This window comes from Cyrtonyx montezumae, unplaced genomic scaffold (genome assembly GCF_038088225.1).
Source record: "Cyrtonyx montezumae isolate F1298 unplaced genomic scaffold, pur_monq_1.0 scaffold_4, whole genome shotgun sequence".
In the NCBI taxonomy this organism is placed as follows: Eukaryota; Metazoa; Chordata; class Aves; order Galliformes; family Odontophoridae; genus Cyrtonyx; species Cyrtonyx montezumae.
In genome coordinates, this window is record NW_027072045.1 from 29,629,800 (window position 1) to 29,650,193 (window position 20,394).

The 20,394-nt window shown below is 35.5% G+C and overlaps 1 protein-coding gene across 2 annotated transcripts in view; it reads right to left on the reverse strand.

Moving 5' to 3' along the window:
* DLG5 (discs large MAGUK scaffold protein 5) overlaps window positions 1-20,394 on the reverse strand; it is a 95,214-nt gene that overhangs the window by 17,188 nt on the left and 57,632 nt on the right. For both annotated transcript variants that reach the window (XM_065746478.1, XM_065746477.1), the window contains exons 7-20: window positions 17,359-17,671; window positions 13,566-13,796; window positions 12,638-12,822; window positions 11,930-12,055; window positions 11,166-11,298; window positions 9,179-9,306; window positions 8,756-8,931; window positions 8,200-8,303; window positions 7,754-7,846; window positions 5,798-6,817; window positions 3,951-4,089; window positions 1,902-2,046; window positions 1,255-1,376; window positions 135-224 (exon numbers count right to left, since the gene is read on the reverse strand). In XM_065746478.1, coding sequence (XP_065602550.1) covers window positions 135-224; window positions 1,255-1,376; window positions 1,902-2,046; window positions 3,951-4,089; window positions 5,798-6,817; window positions 7,754-7,846; window positions 8,200-8,303; window positions 8,756-8,931; window positions 9,179-9,306; window positions 11,166-11,298; window positions 11,930-12,055; window positions 12,638-12,822; window positions 13,566-13,796; window positions 17,359-17,671 — 3,005 coding nt within the window. The remainder of the gene's footprint in view (window positions 1-134; window positions 225-1,254; window positions 1,377-1,901; window positions 2,047-3,950; window positions 4,090-5,797; window positions 6,818-7,753; window positions 7,847-8,199; window positions 8,304-8,755; window positions 8,932-9,178; window positions 9,307-11,165; window positions 11,299-11,929; window positions 12,056-12,637; window positions 12,823-13,565; window positions 13,797-17,358; window positions 17,672-20,394) is intronic.

Genomic DNA, 20,394 nt, shown 5'->3' on the forward strand with positions numbered 1-20,394 from the left:
TAAAGATGTGCCTTGTGGCAAAATACAGATTTTGTAACATCTATGAAATTATCGTATTCAGATTTTTATCAACTCATTCAGTAGCTGACAATGCTTTGAAATGAAAATAGTGAAAATACTACAAATAACATTACCTCTGTCAGAGCCCATGAGAGACCTTGGATATCTTGGTGTTAAAGGGATCTTAATCCGTTCTGTTCTGTACTGCAAGTTACTTGAAGAACCTATTTTTACAATAACAGAATTATAACTTGCCAAATTTTAAAGGAACAACGTGAGAAAAAAGACATGTTAACACTCTACTTTTTCAATAAGCAGTAGAACTGGCTCTGAATTTCTGCAGAAGCATTAATGATTATCCTCACACGTATCATGTCCAACATACTTCTGGTGAGTAGCAGTGCACAAGCAGCACTATGCAATCATAGAGCATATAGGTACAGCTTGTGATTGAAAAATATTAAATTTTTTTATAAAATTGCAATTTAACTGAAGCCTGAGCAAGAAACTAACACTTGAAGTTACTAAGAATCCACAGGACTTGACAAAACGTATTTAAAATATTCTTATCATATTGTGCTTGGATGAAGGCATTACTCCTTGGCACTGTTTCCAAACTGTTGTGACTTGCTGCTGTGGCTACAAAGCTGCCATGCTTCGTAGCATTCAAACGCAATTGTAATCATTGGTAGAACTCAGGAACACATGAATGTACAAAAAAAAAAAAAGTAGTACATAATTTAAAGTGAAAGAAATTCTACAATGTTATAATGTTTAAACAAAGCACACATTCCTTTGGTAAAATTAAGATACACATAAACTGCTTAAATGTCAATCAAGTAAATGTAATAGGAACTTATTTCCAACAAGATGATTCACAGCAGGTCATTACTCTTTTTGTTCTGCATGCTCTTTCCTTTTCTCATCTCCACCTCAATGAACCCCAAAAATAATTTGGCTGGACATCCCATCTTTATGAGGATACTTCCATATAGTAATAGGCATTGAAAGGAGAATTTTGTATCACTCGCAAATAACACTTTAAAGAAGTTATAAAGAGTGAATTAAACAAGGCTACTTCCAGGGAACACCACTGGACTTAAGACTAGAAAAACAAAGCAAAGAAACAGGAAGACTTTTAGGCTTTGCAAACTTTGGAAATCCCATAAATCATGAAATTAAGGAATTTTCCATTTATTATAATTCTCCTGTATACAAGAGTCTCACATAAAATAAATCAGAAAACCTAGTTACCAAGTCTTGCACTGGATGGCAATGAATTTGAGCCATGAGATGCTCTTGTACGTGGATTTTCAGAGTATTCATTGGAGTGCTTATGACTCAGGTCCAAACTCAAGCGACCTTGATGCTGGGCACTACAATCAAAGGAAAAAAAAATAATGAAAAAAAAGGGGCAATAGTCAGAACCAGGTGAAGTATCTCAGCAAACAGTAAATTGGTAAAAAGACCATTCTGATTATCCTTATCCTGGAGTAAAGTGAATTCTCCCCTCCTTCCCACTTCCTAACTGCCCTATCCTTTTACTAATTAAGACAAATCAGAGGAAAGAGTCTCAAGTGCAGTAAAAAACAACTGAAAGACTTCAGTTATTTTGTTCAGAAATATTAAAAAAAATTACAACTGATTAAAATTGTAGCTGTTGTTACTCTTGTAACTTGATTTTTAAAAAGTAACATTTTTCAGCATTAGTCAGCAGAAGTGGAGGGAAAGATAAACCATCAGTTTCTGAGAGACATGAAAGCAATTGGCAAATTGTGATACTGAGAAGTTTGAGTCAAACAGTACAACAGTGTTACACTCCACACTGTATAAACCAACTACTTGAAGCAATTTCATCCTAACATGAGCAAAAACTTAAGTTGATATAAAGCTCAAAACACCTGGGATGCAGATGCTGATGGCATATTTGGCTGGCAACTGATGGACAATTGCTGGTGTGTACTCTGTGGCTCCACGCAGTATAGATGGGATTTCGCATGACCGCAGTTACTGCAGGGCATGGTGCTAAGCCTCTTGGTACAGTACCTGCTTAAGATGACAGAAATACACACTTACCAACATTACTAGCATATGAATTACAGGTAACAAGTATATTAAAATAGCTGCATAATTATGCATTATTTTTCACATGTATGCTTATGTATCTCTAAGTTACTGCCATATAGATAAATAACAAGTATAATTCCACACTTTTTAAGTGCAACATGGATATTTTGAATCTGGATTATAATTTTCTACCAAATCAGAAATCAAGTACCTTGGATTACAGGGGAAAAAAAAATCATTCAAATCATTTCACATTGTTTAAAATACACTTGTACCTAAAACACTTTGTCTGTTTTCAAGTGTTAAACTTATTTATGCAGCAACAAGAATCACATGTTTCTCTATATGTAGTCATCTGCCAGAAACAAAAGTTCTTATTTGGTACTTGAACTGATTGCAGTTAAAACCATTCAACCATTCTTGTTCTTCCACTATCTCAGAATCCCACTTCTGACATATCTGATAGCTTTAAAGTATTCCATTATCTATCTATTCAGAAAATGTATTACTGAAACTGTTTATTAAAGTCACTCATACTTCAGTACTCTATTTGATCAATTTCCTTTTAAATGAGTATGTAGCATAAGATACTACAGCAAAAAATTACATTTCAAGACATATCATCCAATGTAGGTTTGATTTGATTGAGTTATATTATGCAGGAGAAGGAAAGTGATATGAAAAAGTAGCAAGTCACAGAACAAGTCTCTTAGAGCTGAGATGCAATTGACTATGCATTTAAATTCTGAAAAACGGAGGGGATAACTGAGTCTAAAGCTGTTCACTGTTCTGTATACACAAGTCATTACCTCCACTACAGACTTTTAACAGTTTTCCATAGCTTCAAATCTGTGGCAGCTTAAAGATTACACAGAAATTGAGAGTAAATTCATAAAAATTGATGCACTGAAAATAAAGTATCACACGTAACTACTTAAGCTAACTACACACTGAACAATCCATCTAGCAACAGGTCTACCCAGGTCTAACCAAAATGCATCTTGACTAGTTTAAAATACCTGGTGTACAATAACATCATTAGCATTTGAAGGACTCTGTTAAGTCTGAGCCAGCTTTAACGCAGCTATTGTGAACTTCAATACCAACAATTGCTTGGAAGACTGAGACAACACACTACCTGTTTTCCATTTACCCTTAATATATTGATTTTTGTGTGAGCTGCTTCTGAGACTCCTTTTCAACAGCTTAGATACAGCTCACATACACTAACTTTTAATCTTTAGATAGACTCAGATCACTACTAATTGAGGCATTCTATCTGACATATTCCAAGAATGTTTTTCACAATAGATAGAAATTAATGTGTGATTCCTTCTGAATATCAAGTCTTATTGCTTTTAAGTACTTCAGAAGCTGAGTGTAGCTAACACGTGGGCTGCCTCCACTTGCTGCTCACTTTCAAAAACTCTAGAAATCTTATTTGCCTTCATAATGCACAAGCTACAGCCTTTTCACCACTAACACATTCAAAATTACTGTGCACCTCAGGATAACATGAAACAAATCCTTCAGACAGGAGCTGTTCAGTTTCCTTGATGGTTCTTAGATTCTACTTCTTTACAGTCCAGAAACTGAAAAGATCACATTCAGATGACAACAGAACAGGAAAATACATTTTGTATTTCAAATTTGTCTAGTGCTCATCCTGACTGATATGGACAGATTCCTTGCAGCATTCCAAAAGAGTAAGTATGAGTTCTTTCCTAATCCCAGGGTCAGTATTTAGAATATAATAGCATAACTGAGTTCCTGGAATAAATTTTACAGTTATTATTCAGGATCTCAGAAAAAGAAGTCCATGCTAGACACCTCTGTGACTTGTGCAAAAAGAGACACCTGCTACCCACATCAGTATTGCTCACCTGATGACATGGCTCCAGTGTACAAGGTGGAAGACACAAAGCCATCACTATGCCTAGCAGAACGTTTTGGTGAATACGGTGCCCACTCCTGCAGCTCTGGAGTCAGGTGTTCCTCACTAGCTGGAGTATATTTCTGCACCTACAAAATCAGAACATTTGATTTAAGGCAGTTGGAGATACATAAGTAAAAAACACTCAAACTCCATTGGCAGTAAGCAAATTCAAACTTCCTAGTATGTATTCCAGAATATGCTTGCCACCATGATAATCCTTGTTATATCTTTACTTCATCTTCCACTGACATTAGTCATTTCTACTCCTTCTTCCTCCACCTTCTTGTTACTGTTCTGTAAGCTTTTTAGGCCGATGTTTGAAACTCATCTGATATACTTTGCATCAGAACAGTACAACTTACATTTCATTTCTCCTTCAAAATACTGCAGAAGATTTCAAGCTTAGAGCACATTCTGTTACTTAAACCACTATTGCAAGTGTTGCCAAATGAGAGCTGGCTAATAAGCCACAAAGTATTTTCCTCTAAGCTTGCCTTTTGAGATAGGCATGGAATGACATTTCCAACATAACAATTCAGGTTGTGGAGCCATTGTAATTCCTGTTCTGTACTTAAAGAACAGGCACTGTTGTGTCAGCCACTCTTCCCAGCATTGTACCATCAGAAAACTTGCTGAGGGTGCATTCTATCTGTTCACCCCAGTCTGCACTGATGAAAACGTTGAGCAACACCAGACCCAAACCCAACAATTTTAGTGCACAAAGACCATTCCATCAGTCATCTTCAGATTGAATGTTGTCAGTTCTGAGGCACACTACCATCACTGCTCTCTAGTCAACAATTTTAGAATTAAAACTCTAATTGTTTTCTTAGACACTGGAGAGAAACTAGGTGAGTTGGAAAAAAATTAACATAGATCTCAGATTTAATTTAACCCTAGAGATGGAAATGTTCTAATGCCTCAAGTAAACTTAAAATTATGAATTTTTAAGTCTATAACGTAATTTCATTCTTCTCCATTAACATATATAATTATCCTGGCCTGACAAGGTACAGGGCAGGAAAGGTAAAGAAAATGTCACTCTTAAGACATTTTCATATGGATTAGGATTCAAGGAAAAATAACTCTTCAAAACTTGAGATTTCAGGTGGCAAACATGGATAATATTTTTTTCAAACTGAACAAACTTGAGATAGTAGATCTGAAACTACATTATTCATTGAGTCACTTCATCTAATGTGTTCAGCTGAATAGGCTAGTTATCCCACACTAAAGAGATTTTTTTTTCTGCCTAGGTAGGAAGTTACCCAAAACCTCCACAGTCATATTTATTTAAACAAATGACAGTTCTATTCTGAACAATGCTGTTAAATCCTATTCTCATAACAGTCTACCCTTATAGTGCAATAAGTCTAATGCTCTGCCCATTTTAGATTACATTCACGGTTATATAGAAACACAAAATATAAAAACAATTTTAAAAAGTCATTATGAATGGTTCACTTTTTTTTCCCCTAATCTGTAGATTAAGCCAGCGTGATTTCTGTAAAAAAGCCCTAATAAAGCTCTTTCTTATAGGAAAGAGCCCTAACCCTCCATCAGAAAGCAGTGAAGAACAGAATGTGGTTACAAAACAGAACCCTATTATTCCGCATGGTGGCTTTGTATTTTGTGACACTGCCACAGCTGAGTTAGGAGTAACTTCTCAAGGGACTTGGACTTTGAGAATGGATATAGTTTCTCCCATTAGAATATGTAACTGGGTACAGAAAAACACACTTCTGAAAATATTCACATTGAAGCAAAAAACAAATTTTCATAGCAAAATTCTACCTGAAGTGCAGGATTAGGAATGGGCATAGGGGTCATTTTATGCCTCAGAGCAGGAGCAGATTTTGGCCTTGGCCTTTTTATCTCTGGCTCTTCAACTCTTTGAAAGCCAATGTCGTCTTCACAGGATTTCCTTGAGGAGAGATGAGTAGAGTCAATTCCCTCCTCGCGATAATAATTTCCAGCATTTCTGCTGCGCCCCTTGAGAGTAGCAGAGTCTTGTTTAAGTGACAAGGAAACTGGAGCTTGGGCAGTGGCTGGGCTGGTAGGTGGTGATCCAGTTGTTACTGTAGACTCAGATGCAGAGCTCGCCTGTTGTTTATGTTTAAATTTGATGGAGTCACTTCTCTTAGGAGGAGTTGGAGGAGTTGAAGCCACTTCAGCTTTCGATGGCTGAGGTGAATGGCCTGTCACCTGATTAGGAGAAAGGTACTCCAGCTTAGGAGGAGTTGGCGGCCTTTTGAAAGTGTCAGGGTCAAAAATAGATTTCCTTTGTTTTGGCTTTTTGTATACAGAAAACTTCTCTGTTTCTGTTGCTGAGATATTCACCATGACTTTCGGCCAGGTACCACCACTATGCTTAGCACCATGTCCTTTGTCAAATGCAGTCTCAACCATCATACAGTCACTTTCTGTAGGTTCATAAGGCAGCCTCCTGTTGTCCACATCAACAACTCCGTAGCCTCGGTCCCCATATGTCTCTGGGTTGAAGGAGCTGAGACTATGTTCTGAATTACTGTGGCAACTGTGGACTGTGCTCCTGTGAGAGTCTACTCGTAATGTGTTATTGGGGAAGGGTTTGTGATCACAAAATGAACGAGTGCCCTGATCACTCTGGTCCTTCTTGACATCCACGATGTCTGGATTGAAAATATCAGTCTGTGTTGAGCTGTTGAGCTTCAGATTTCTTTTGTTTTGGGCTTGAATCTCCGATGCATGAACCCTACAGTTTGATATTTTTTCTGACTCCTTCAGATTTTCAAATATGTTTTGACCACTCCATGATGAACTCTGAGGAAAAACCTAAAAAAGAACCAACAAAATAAATGAATTAAAAAAAAACAACCCACAATAAAAATCCACCACATAGTAACCTTATTAAGTCTGATTTCAATTTAATTTCTGTTTAGCATGATGTATATTCTATCTTTTATTTACCTCAACCTGAATGCAGACCTACACATGAACAGATACGTTTGGGAAAGATTCAATAAAAAAAAAATCTGGCAGAGTCAAATCAAACAATAGATAAAATGAAGCCAGACTTTTTTCTGAAACAATTTCAAAACAGTTCCAAAAGGGCAACTCTGCATGGTGGCAGAAGCACTGAACATACAGCAAAGTGACCTCCATTCTACTTCTATTTCTGTTCAATGACACTAGTAATAAACTTTCACTGCCCACTGCTTCACATTTCATCTTTTTTAGGTTCTTAAAAACTCATACTTTCAGAAGCTGCAATTATCATTGTCTAAACCTATGTGACAGGTCCAGTGTAACAGGCTTCTAACCCAAACAAAATTTTTATAACACTAAGTCTGAAAAGAGCTAGTACTTATTCCTGTTGATGGAGTTCAGTTTTCTGTGCAACACCCTCCTGGCTAAGAGTAAACTGTAGTCAGGAAGCAATTTATCTTTCATGAACAAAACTGCTGCAGCTCTGAAGCAGGAAGCAGTAAGAAAAAAACAACTGAGCTGACAGTTATTTTTCGTGACCAGCAAACAAATGGAAAAAAAAAACCAAACAATAAATATATTATATTTCCTAACAGAAACCACAATTTTCTTATTCAGGAAACAACTAGTGTACCAGCACTGAAACAAGTGAAACACATCCAGATCATCTTGCTATTAGCAGAGACTTTCCCATGGCGATATATATTTTTAATACACTTTTTTCTTAACAACTAAAGTAAGCCTATTAAAGAAAATTCTGCAAGTTTAGCTTCTCCTACTCACCTTCAACAATGATAGGGTAAGGGAATCCCTGCAGTTTCGTAGCAAAGCTTCACATTCATTAAGTGACTTATTATCTAGTGCAATGCCATTGATCTACATATGAAAAATAAATAAATAAATAAAAATAAAGAAACAAAAACAAAACAGCTGAGATCCATAAAATGAAAGCAGCTAAAAGTACCATCTATGGGAGAGGGAAAACATGGTTTATACATTACTTATAACTGAAGTCAGATTGACCTTACCATGCACTTAACCTGCTCTCTACTAGAAGCCTAGTCTCCTATGTACTTCTTTATTGCTAGTAGAGATACAATTTAATAGCACTTGTTTGATTACATTAGCCTTCATGCACTTGTACTTCCATAATAATCACATATTGTTTCACAGGAGCTCCTAAATCATAAATAAACAAATATAAACCAGAAGGATATATTCAGACTTACAGCAATTATTCTATCTCCCACAGTAAGGGAACCCTCTTTGGCAGCTGGGCTTCCTGGCACAACAGCAGCAACAAATACTCCATTTTCTAGGCTTACCCCACTGTCTGAAATTCACAAAATAAACATGAATTCACTTCTGCTATTCAAATTACTTGCTCAAATAACTACAAATCTGACCTGCATGAAGGATTAAAAAAAATATAACTGCTAAAGCTTCTCAATCTCTGATCACACTTTCACAGAAAAGAGAAAATATGAAAACAGGGATTTGAGGTAACCCAGAACTTAATGATCATACAGACAAGGACTGACTGGTGGGTTTAGGTAAACACAACTAAATACAAAGATCAAACTCACTGTGTATTTATGGAATAAAACTATCATCAATATAATCATCTCTATTTTGATGAAAACAATTCATGAAAATCTCTATCTAGAAGGTAGTGACAGTTGAAATGAGTTTTAACTAGAAGCTCGTGTATCTGTTAACAATGATTCAGGACACTGCTGGGTGGACAAATGTGTACCATTTACATCCAGCCTTTAAATCCATTACCTTTATGCCCAGAAACATTGATGTGAAGTGGTGTTATCACTCGTCCACCCAAAGACTTCCTTCTTCGAACCACCATGTTAATAACACCTCCTCCATTTAGAACAGCTTTTATTACTTGCTTTTTATCCTTATTAGTAAGATCCACATCATTTATCTTCAGCAACCAATCATTTACTCTGGCAGATAAATACAGTAAATACAATTTCATGAAAAGGGATACAATAGAATTGGTATCTTAACACGCTAATCCTCAATTATCTAAATATTTTTGGTATTGGTCCTGTCAGTGCAATTTCCTAATCAATATTAATAACGTAGACAAGGTCAATGAAAAAAAAAAGTTCAAGAAGGGCCAGAACTTAAGACTTAACAATATCTAGTTTATTATTAACAAAAGACATACCTTCCAAAGTAAAAACCTACCTTAATCGGCCATCCACAATACTTCCTTTGTCTACTTTGGTAACAAAGATCCCACAGTCTCCAGGGAGGTATGGTTCATTCACACCTTCTGCCACGTCAAAACCAAGTGCTTTCAAGTCCATATCATCCTAATAAATATTATTAACAAGTGACTCAACTGCACTGGCAATTACACTGTACTTCTGCCTGTTAACAAGATGCATTACTCCAAGCTTGTATTATGTCCTTATATTTACAGGGTATCTATTACAGGTAAATTGTTACACTTTGTACTTCTATATATAACCTCACAGTTTCATTAGGCATTTGACAGTGGGGTATTAGGAAAATCATTCTCTATCAGATTAAAGCTGAGATAATGCGTTAAAGGAACTTCGCAGAAAAGCGTGTAAGAAAGCAAGTTCAAACATGCACAACCTGTTTTAAGGCATGATGCTGGATGTGTCATGAAAGAACAAGGACATGAGAACAGGCATCACTCGAGGAAGAAAGCAATTTTAAAGATGAGAAGACAGCATTTTATCTCAGCATATTCAGGAAAAGAAAAAGAGCACTGATATGGGTAGAGACTAGAAGCAATGAGGAACAAATTTTTTAACATTTTGTGAAACTGACACTAAACATAGATTAGTTGTGATATTCTACCAGCCCTCACTCAAAACAGATAATCCTCAATGTGAAATGTTCTAACTATCTTTGACAAATCAATCACTGAAATGAACTGGGAAATGTTAATATAATGTTTATTTTGATAAATGGGTAGGCTGCTGAAGAAAAATAAAGAAAGGTTAAATAAAATATACTATATCCAAGTGATAACTTGTTACCTGCAATGTTAAATAATACCCTTGAAATTCTACTTCAAATCAAATGGACCAAAACTATACTAAAATCCTTATGATTCCTCCAGAAGTCCTATGTAAGAAGGCAAGAAGTTCATATTGAAGTGAGTAGGACTGCTGGAAAATGAAGATGGAGCAGAGATCACAGTATCACTGTACTATCTCAGAGCTGAGTATTATTTCTCCCATTTTGGGGCTGAGTGATTAAGTAAAAACATTGGCATGAGCAGACAGGTCATGCAGAAGCAAAAATAAAAGGATTTAGATTTATTCTGTTCCATAAACTCCATCCAGAAATTCAAAAGTTGATAGGTCAGCAAAGATTTCCTCATGTATCCTATAAAGGTTGGCACGCTAATGCTACTATAGTCTGATGTTTATATGGTGTTGTAAGTGAAACACAGCCTGGAAGATCATGTGCATTTCCTACAGAGCCAAAGAATGACCACTAGCAAACAATGAGCAGCATCTGTCAAAAAATTTAAATAGAAAAAGATACACAACTTGAATAAAGAGCAGTGAAATATAAGCTCTAGTCTTTTCCTTCTAGTAAGGAAAAATAAAATTAAATAATACTATTAGGATAATAAAAGGATATAGAAGTTTTCTTTACAGTGTAGGAGACCAGCAACCTTTCATCCTGGAAGTCTAAACTGAAGGGCAATGCTGCACTAAAATATATGTTCATCAGCAATAAATATTCGTATTAAAATTTCTAACTGCCATATCTGAGCAGAAAGAGGAGAAACAGTTTCATGTTAATGCTCAACTGTTCTATGCACAGATTATAAATTACATTGCCTTTTACAGTAGATGCCAGTATTCCCACTTGTATCTTAACTTCATGCCATACTACTGCCATTCCTGTGAGAAAATGACCAATGTTAAGAATATAGTATTTAACTTCACAAAAGTAAGACTATTTTTATTTACATTTAGTATGAAAAAAGACAAAATTTGTATTGTAACAACTCATTTTTGTCAGCTTATTTCATTTCATGTTACAAGAAATGTGCCTGGTTCCTATCACAACAGAGAATTTTAAAAATATACATTATTTCTTGCCATATATAGCATCAAGATGTTATAACAGATTTCAAAACTGATAAATATGCAAAATAATGCAGTTAGCATATTTGACTTACTCTGTCTTTTTCAAATTCCACTATTTCTGTTTCCCATTCCAGAGAATCTGTGTCTATGGCTGAGTCATGAGAACTATGGGCCATCAATTGACGGAATCTGGCCTCCTTTTCCAACTGATTTTCCATCTTCTCTCTAAGGAAATAAAATACTTATATACAAAGACAAGCTTTTTAAACAAACTGATGCATAATATTATGTTTTCTAACTTAAAAAATCCGAACTTTGCCAGATAACTGCCCTCTGCTCCCATTTTTCCAGTACCCTTTGGCTACTGCTGAATACTATGATGTTTATCTACTCCTACTTTGTTGTTGTTTGCATTGCTTTTATATGGCTGTCATGTACAAACAGAATTCCAACACAACCTTTTCAAAACACATGTAATTTACCCACAGATGAATTGCAACAGTATGCTTACAAGTGTGCATGATAACAAAAGCAAAATCTCTTCAACAAATCGAGATAACACGCGTTTTTTCTTTTTGCATTCATAAACTGAGATAACAATTGAGAAGATCTAAACTGCAATTAATCCAACTTCAGTGATGTGTTTAAGTGCATCTCCAAAGTAAAAAGCTTAAAGATCTGTCTCATTAATATGATAAAACTGTTAAAATTGTTTCCATATTTCCACATAACTAAAAATCATATTTCCACATAACTAAAAACAGTTTTAGTGATGTATTGCTCACTCAAAAATCCAGTTAATGAAGCAACATTTTTATCACAGATTCCACAGAGTTTAATATTTTCCACAACATACTTCAGTTCCTTCAATTCACGCACAGCATCATTTTTCTGCTTCCTCATGTCATCCAGATTCCGAAGAGCTTCAGCCAAGTCGCTCACAGCCCGGTCTCTCTCCCTCCGTAAGTTGTCACACAGAGTCCTTTAAAAGCAAAGATAGTAGTTTCACAAGATCTCACGAAAAAATATGTATATATGAGGCAGGAAAAAATTACATACTCTACACTTTAAGGAAAAGCTTGTCAGGATAACTGAAGCTTTCTCCACCTTTAACAGAACTTTATTTCTACTGATCTTCTTTAGACCAGAAGAAACTTTCCTTTAGTTCCTTACACACGTCTAATAACAAAGTAGGTACATTTTGTCAAATGTTCCCATAGGTAAAGAATTATTTGAAGGACTATAGGTATAACAGAGTAAAGTATATCAGATCTAAAACAAGCCATAATTTGTTGTTCTTATGTAGCAGTGCTGATAGGCCTTCTGGTATTTACATAGAGACATTAATGTCTCTATGTAAATACCAGAAGGTGATAAAGAGCAGACAAAACAAAATGTCTGGTAACATGCCTCAACTTCAAAACAAACAAAACCACCTATAGTTAATGCAGAAGTTCCAAGAAGTTGAAAAATGTGCTAGCAAAATCCAGTAAGTCCTACAATTTCATTAACTGCACATAAGCTATTACAAAGATAAGCCATGTAGCAGCTAACATTTATTTACCGTATACTTTCTCTTTCTGCAACAATCTTATCCCGCTCTTGAAAAGCCCAATCTCTTCTGCACTTGGCTACTTCTGCTTCCTGAACAGCTTCCTTTAGTTCTTGTGACATAGCCTCATACTGTTTCCGAAGCATTTCTATTTCTTTGTTTGCTCTTTCTATGTCTAGGGTAGCAGAATCTTGTATCTAGGAATTAAGAAACATAGGTAAGGATTTTAGGCACAATTTTTAGGTATGCAATCACATATTGACTGGGACAAAAACTTGCACAAATAGGAATCTGACTTCAAAATAATCCTTCAAGAATATTTAGGAATTTGATACACTATTACGAGCAGCTGTAATACAAATTTCCTGCACTAATGTTTGTTATTTACCCTCGGACTACTCGTCCTCTCCCTTCTTCCCTCCCTCCGTCTCTCTCTAGAGAAAAATACAGATACGTAGACTTTCTACTAAGAACGAGTACAGCTTAATACATTTACAATCATATTTAACTTCTTCTATTAAGTACTAAAAACAACAAACATTCTGAACAGGTCACAGGTGTGAACACCACACAGTATAGATGGCAACAACCCTACCAGCAGGTAATAAGCTGCCAAGAAACCTGCTGGATTACAACATTTTATTGTTGTTGTTTTTTTATTTATTTTTTATTTTTTTTTAGAAAAGCAAAACCAAAACAACAAAAGCCCTGAAACTTAAGATGAAGTGTGACTGTATTTTTTAATTTTTATTTTTTTGCAAATACTAAGTTCTGTTGCTATTTCTTAAAGAAGGTACGTGTACTTCTACAAAGATGTTCTACAGTGACTCTAGGAAAAGGAAAAAGACACCCAGCATGTCCAGATCTCTATCAGGTCTCATGAAAACAACTGATCCTTAGAAGCTAAGAAGTAAAAGCTATCAGTGAAGAACTGCAATACCTGGCGGGCTTGATAGTATTCCCTTAGTAGATGGTCCCTCTGGATGATAGCTTCTGTTCTCTCTTTCCTGGCAACATCTCTTTCTTCCTTCACTGTCTCTATATCCTTGCAAGCTTGATCAAGTTCCTTCTGTGCCTCAGCTTTGTCCTTTACTTCATGACAGTATTTTTCCAGCAACTCATTCCTCTCACAAATTGCTCGATCTCTTTCCACTAAAGCTGAGTTTAACTCCTAAAACAAGATCCATTGTTTGCAACAGGTTAAATACAGATGGAATTAGTTCATCTTTTCAACTGGATATACACTTGCACCTTAAAATTGTAGAGTGCTTGCAACAAACATTCTGAAAAACGCAGAACAGGACTGCACTCACATTACATACAAGTAAGTATTACTGAAGAATATTAAGTGTGGTATTACGTTTCACAACATCACCATCATGTCTAGGAAACTGATACTACAGATCTAAGAAAATATACATTGTGACTCATGTCTCATTTCTGACTTGGAGTACATGTACTTGGTTCAACTGTTGAGGACTAGAAAAAAATAGGTATTTTAATATGTTTCTATAAAGAGTGAGGCATTGAAACAGTTTAATTTCAGATTTTTAGGTGGTCCAACTTTCTAGCAACATTCAGCGAGCACTACAGGGAAGTGCTTCTACATACAGACACTCTTTCTAGCTGGAAAACATACTTTGATCTAAAATAAATTATCAAAGATAGCTGACATCTGAAAAGCAAAGGCGAAAAAAGGGCCCAATACCAAGAAAGGCATCATGCCACATTCTCTACTACTTTACTCTGTGATTTGCATGGAATAAAATTTAAAGCATAGAAGACAATGATTACATAATAGCTTTTGTGTTACAACGTCTAATTGAGGCTATTCAAGTTGTTAAAACAGTTCTGTAGTTGTTTTAAAACAGGCAATTTTGTGCTAGAGCAGCAGGTAAGTATTAGAATTAATGTCTCAACTTGTTAAATTTCAAGATATCAGTGAATCTCAATTAACACAGCACTCAAGTTGGTCGTTTATTTTTTATTTTGTTTGTATGTTTTTGACTTAACATCAGTAAAAGCTTCAGTTGCTCAGTAAATGAAGGGAGAAATTCCCAACCCTTCTGGTCGTGCAAAAAAAAATCAGTAATGGAAACAACATTTTGCACAGTTTAACTACAGTGTATTAAGTATGTGTGTTAAACTCACACAAAAATAATAAGACTCTTCTAGCATACAGTACCAAGACAGAAGACACTTAATTGAAGAAGAATCTAAGGTACCTTAAAATGACTGGAATAAAAGCCCAGAACATACTGCCGTACTGGAATACCAGTATGTTTGGTATAAACTATGTAAAGAAGAGTAGCTGTTGCCTCCAGTGGTCAGTAGTAAAATTTGACTTCTGTCTTTTCCTGTGACAACTGCACAAAACTATAACATGTCAGCATAAATCATCTGCCATTTAGCAGTGATTAGAACAGATACTGTTTTGAAATACTACAGCGCTTAGATTTTAATAAAGTTCTAAAATGGTAAATAAGTCTTATGTTTGAAGCTAGTTCTTGCATTTCAAGATAGTACAACAACCTCATACAGGATAAAACAGCTCTATTAAACAGAAGGGAAGGCTTACTGCCAATAACAAAACATCACATTCTAAAAGATTTGGTAGACCTAGAGATAATGCCAAAAGAAGAACACAACTTGGAGTGAAAAGTGGCGTTGGAATCTATAATTTCTGCTCTCTAGTTTTGAATTTAGATATCTATTTAGGAAACTGACTGATAGACTTCATCATTAACTGCTCACAATGGAATCCTTAAAAAAAATTCCTTCACCATTTCATCAGCTTTTACATTTCTTCTGGACAAAAGTTGAACTAGTATACACAAGCAGTATACACAAGTTTCACAGAAGAAACTACATTTAAAATCTAAATGTGCTACTGCATCCACTTGCTGAGTATGAGGTAGTGGTATGTAAAGCTGCTATACATCAGGAGAGCACTGCACACAAAGGCACAGTTTGGCAAGCGCCAGACCAACCAGTCACAAACAGGAAGATCCCACCTACACAGGAATATCCTGTTGGATACTATTTGAAGTAAATTTATCACTTGATCAATAGCTTTTTTTGACCTTTCCAACATCTGCCTTGTCAGAGCTAGAAAATCCCATATCCATTGAATGCAACTGCAGCAAGCTAATACAATGTTCCAGTACGGGAACTACCAGATCACAAGCACTTAATTCACAGCTAGAGGAAAGGAAAAACAAGAATGAAAAGAAAACTCATAATAGCAGTATTTTATATAAATTAACACACTATATAAAGAGCTATTTCTACTTTTTGAAGGTCCTGTTCTGGGGACTAAAGAAAAATGCATGCCGGCACTCTTTCAGCATCTCCTTCACCAGTCCTAGGCTCTTTTTGTTCTTTCTCAACAACCTATTCAAGATGGTCATGAGTAGGAGGGAACAGCCATATATTTTAAATGTTCCTCTCCTTTTTATGAAAGTACTTTGGAAAACTATGCACAGTGCCAGGACAAATTTACCAGGACTACTTGGAACAGATGTGTAATGATCTACCACCATCATCAGTATTTGCAAACTCAGGTCCTGGGCAACCTGATCTAGCTGTGGCGTCCCTATTCAGTGTAGAGGAGTTGGACCAGATGGCCTTCAGATGTCCCTTCCAACTCTAAGGATTCTATGATTCTTATTCCTTCCTAGCTACTCTGACTCCACTGAAATTAATTATTTTCTATTGTTTTATTAGTTTTGGTTAAAGTAGAACAGGTACAAAAAATGCTTTAAAACTTCACTCACTGTACAAGTCAAAATGCATAGTTAGTTAATTTTGAATTCTTAAACCCTGAAATTAGTTATTTTTAAAATCTCTGGTGTCATGTATCATAATCCACATTAAAACCCTTAAGAAGACTATAACTTCAGAAGAAAGCTCCATGCCTTCATTTTTATAAAAGAGCACTTTGTCCCACTGTCATTTTATGGGAAGGGGGGGAGGTAAAATGAAATCTACAGGCAATGGAATGCATCCAAGTTTATCTATTCCATGCTAAACAAAACATTTCTAATACAAACAGTGAAGTGATTACATCCCAGCCAAAATGAAACAGAGTAGCAAGCTGTGTTTCAGAAATTTTAGCAGCATTGTTATAATGTGGTTGTGATAAAAACATTTCAAGAATATATTGCTGAAAGATAAAAGTCTAGGTTTTGCATACTTTAAGGGATACACCAGTTTAAGTGAAAACTACTATCTTCAAAATACCCTTTAATTGTTTAACTTAAAGCAAAGCAGAAAGAGTGAAAATGAGTAAATATATGACTACCAGTGAAGGCTTTGCATAAATATTGAGGCTATTATTCCGCAATGTCTTAAGTCAGAGTAAAGAGTATCCAACAGTTCCTCTTGTGGTTAAAAGTTTAAAGCAATTAATATTGATACATAGGTATATATGTATTTCTTTAATAGATAGTGCTACTTGTAAAGGTCTGTAAGATGAACTTAATATAGGATAGTGTTATAATGAACAGAAGAAGGTTAAGTCAAGTAAATTTCCACTGACAGTCAACTCAAACATGGAGCTTAGTAAACTGCTAGTAAAATGGACTGCTATAAAAGAACAGCTGTAGGAGAACACCAGTATGAAATCTCTTTGCAGTGCTTTTCTATTTTTCATCGATTAGTTACACATTTCTAGTTCTAGCATCAGTAATGTATACTCATTTCCCTTCCCCATCAAAACAGTAGCTTAGTACCTGTCTTAAAGCTTCCATCTCTTCACTAGCCACTCGTTTCTCAGAAGAAGTGTTCTTCAGTTTGGACTCTGCAAGCTCCAGCTCTGTTTGAAGCTTATCTACCTCTTTGATTACTTGATCTCTCTCACTCATTATGAGGCGGTATTCATTGAAAACTGAATCCCTTTCTTCCTTGTATTTTTCTGAATCCTTTGCTGCTTTCAGCTGCATTGTTTTGAACCTTGTCACCTCTGACTGTAATCGCTCCATCTCTCTCTGCAACTCTTTGTTTTGTGCTGTGGCGTTGCTTAGCTCCTGCTGTACTGACTCAAATCTAGGAACAAGTAGAAATGTCAGTAAGATATTTAAACTTCACTTTACCCTTTTCATTTATTAAGGATTTTGTCAGATAATCAAACATATCCGTTGATAAAACACAACTTCAGCGGACATCTTAGACAAAACACAGCACTGCGAAATATAATTTAGACTAATTATTGCTTAGAAATATTACTGTAGAAGGGAGAACCTGTAATGAGGAACTGAAACAAAAATTCTTAGAGTTAGAATTACTTTTATTCTTGAAAGTCAATTTATAATTGTTTTTTCAAGAAGAAATGCAAAACATCAATTATTTGACAGCACTAGCTTAATTTGATTTATTGCATTGATTTCCGATCATGTTCAAAGGGAGTTCCTTCCCCAGCACACATTCCTAGTTACGTAGCAAGAAATGAAACAAATGTAGAAACTGAGGAAAAAAACAAAACAGAATAATTTCCACATGCCCACAAATGCCATAAGGTTGCTATGGGACAGGTTAGAAGACAAAACGAAAAACGTTTATTGTAGTAGTAGTCATTTTCACCCATGATCATTCAATGACAATTGGAAGCATACGTACTTCATCACTTCTCAAGTTTGATTTCTTTGTAAGTAGTAGCTCTTGTGTTTAGACTGACGAAGCGTTTCTAAAATTGGAGAAGTAATTCCACAAACCAGTCCACAAATAGGCTTAACAAAAGAACTTCCCCCAAGAGCAACATTCTACTGTAACAGTACGAGGGTTTTCTTCTATGTTTTTTAGCAGAAAACGCCAAGTAAAAGCCATAGGTGGGAAACACTGTACCCAACCTGAGAGACTTTCACAGTCTCCTGAATCTGAAGTGCCCATAAACCTTTGGAATGCTTTGCTCTCAATCATACAAACTCCTCCACTGCTTAAGTATCATTTCATCATGTCTATTCCAGCACACTGCCTGACCGTTCCCAAGAGAGAGCTGTAAACTCAATTTCAAATATTTCCTCGAAAGTCTCAGTGGATTCAAAGAACTACCACAGCATTACTGAGGCACCTGCCAGTAATTCCAAAACCATCTCCTTGCTCCTTTTGGGAAATACTTCTGTACAAAGAGAATATCAGGACAGGAATCCTACCATTTCAAACTATACTTGTATTTTCTTCTCAGAACTGTGAACATGAAGATACAGAAGAATACACAAGTCTACAATAAACACAACAAGGATATAGCACAAATCTAAAATAGAAACTATGCCAAACAATATAATTATCATTTGAGAACTCACGCATTTGAAAAATATTTGGGGTCAAATCAAGGACAACACAGAATACGGGATAGATGGGAAAGGAAAAGACTTAATGCAAAATTTTTCCAAAAAAATATTATCAGTACAAAAGAAAAAAAAAACACAACAAACACACTGGCACGTGGAAAAATAACATGGTCTTCATGAAAGAGGTCAGAGGGATGAAGGAATGTCTCTGCCTCAGAATGCTATTCTATTTTTATAGATATACTACATATTAAATAGTGATAACTTAGAAAACTTGAAAAGAAAGTTCTAGTTGAAATACCATTGTCCTACTTGACCTTGCAATGTCTCCTAAAGAGGAAATACTGGCAGCTGGACCATATTTTCACATATGTTATCCATAGGGAAAAGTCCAACATCAACTGGACTTTGTAACTTGAATGGGTTTTAAGTACCAAGATTCTGTAGCAGTAAGCATACCTTTCTAAGTAGCAACCAGGGTTACCTGCTTTGTCTTAAACACAACTGCAGGAAGACCATAGCTCTCATTCAAAGACATACATCAAAAATGTGGTTTGGCATAGAGGAATTAGATAGCCAGTTCCATGTGTAGTTTCATCAGCTAAATTAACCAGGTAGAACTTTCTATACCATTATTGTGACAATTTCACAGATAAAAAAAAAACAAAAGGCTGAAGCTGTCACAAAATTCCTCAGGGCCAAAGACTCACTGAAAATGAGATTTGGGACTCCATTTAAGTCTTACTTTTCCTGCTCTCTTTAAAAGAAATTGGTTTACAGTTGATATTAATAAAAGAAAATGATAGTACTGCAATTTCTGATCCATTCACCTTTAAAATGAAAGCTTGTTGAGTCTTATATTCTGAAAAGTAAATATTAATAATTTTTTTGCTCAGCCAAGCAAATACAGTTTTGGTTATTCGAAAACAGCACAAAGAATAAGACAAAGCCTAGGTTTCTGTAAATAGCAACCAGTAAAAAGAAGTCCAGATGCAAAGATAACTAAAAGGTATAAATTCTTTAAGTCCATTCTTATTAAGTTAATTGAAACACTGGTCACAGGAATAAGCCTGAAATTCCTAAAACTGACCTTTGCTCAACATCAAACTAACTTTTTGCTCAAGAAAGAGACCTAAACCACAAATCATAATAAAAATATGTTGAGCTTCACCATATATCAGCAGGGTTCCAGTGTTTGCTGTAGTACCCATGTAAGGTTTTTCTTCACTTCCAGAATCCATGCTAGTCTACATGATTTATTCTTCTATTTTACTGTCTCTTCTAACTTATTAGAAGGATTAGAATGATTAGAATGCTATACATGCGAATAGCATGTATAGCATCTATGCTCAATTTAATATTTTTAAATACTAAGTGTCTGTACAAGTGGTAAACAACACTTTTTTGGTTTTGGTCTATGGGAGACTGGCAATGAAAACATTCTCAACATATACAGATGCACTTCGGATTCTTAATGCGTAT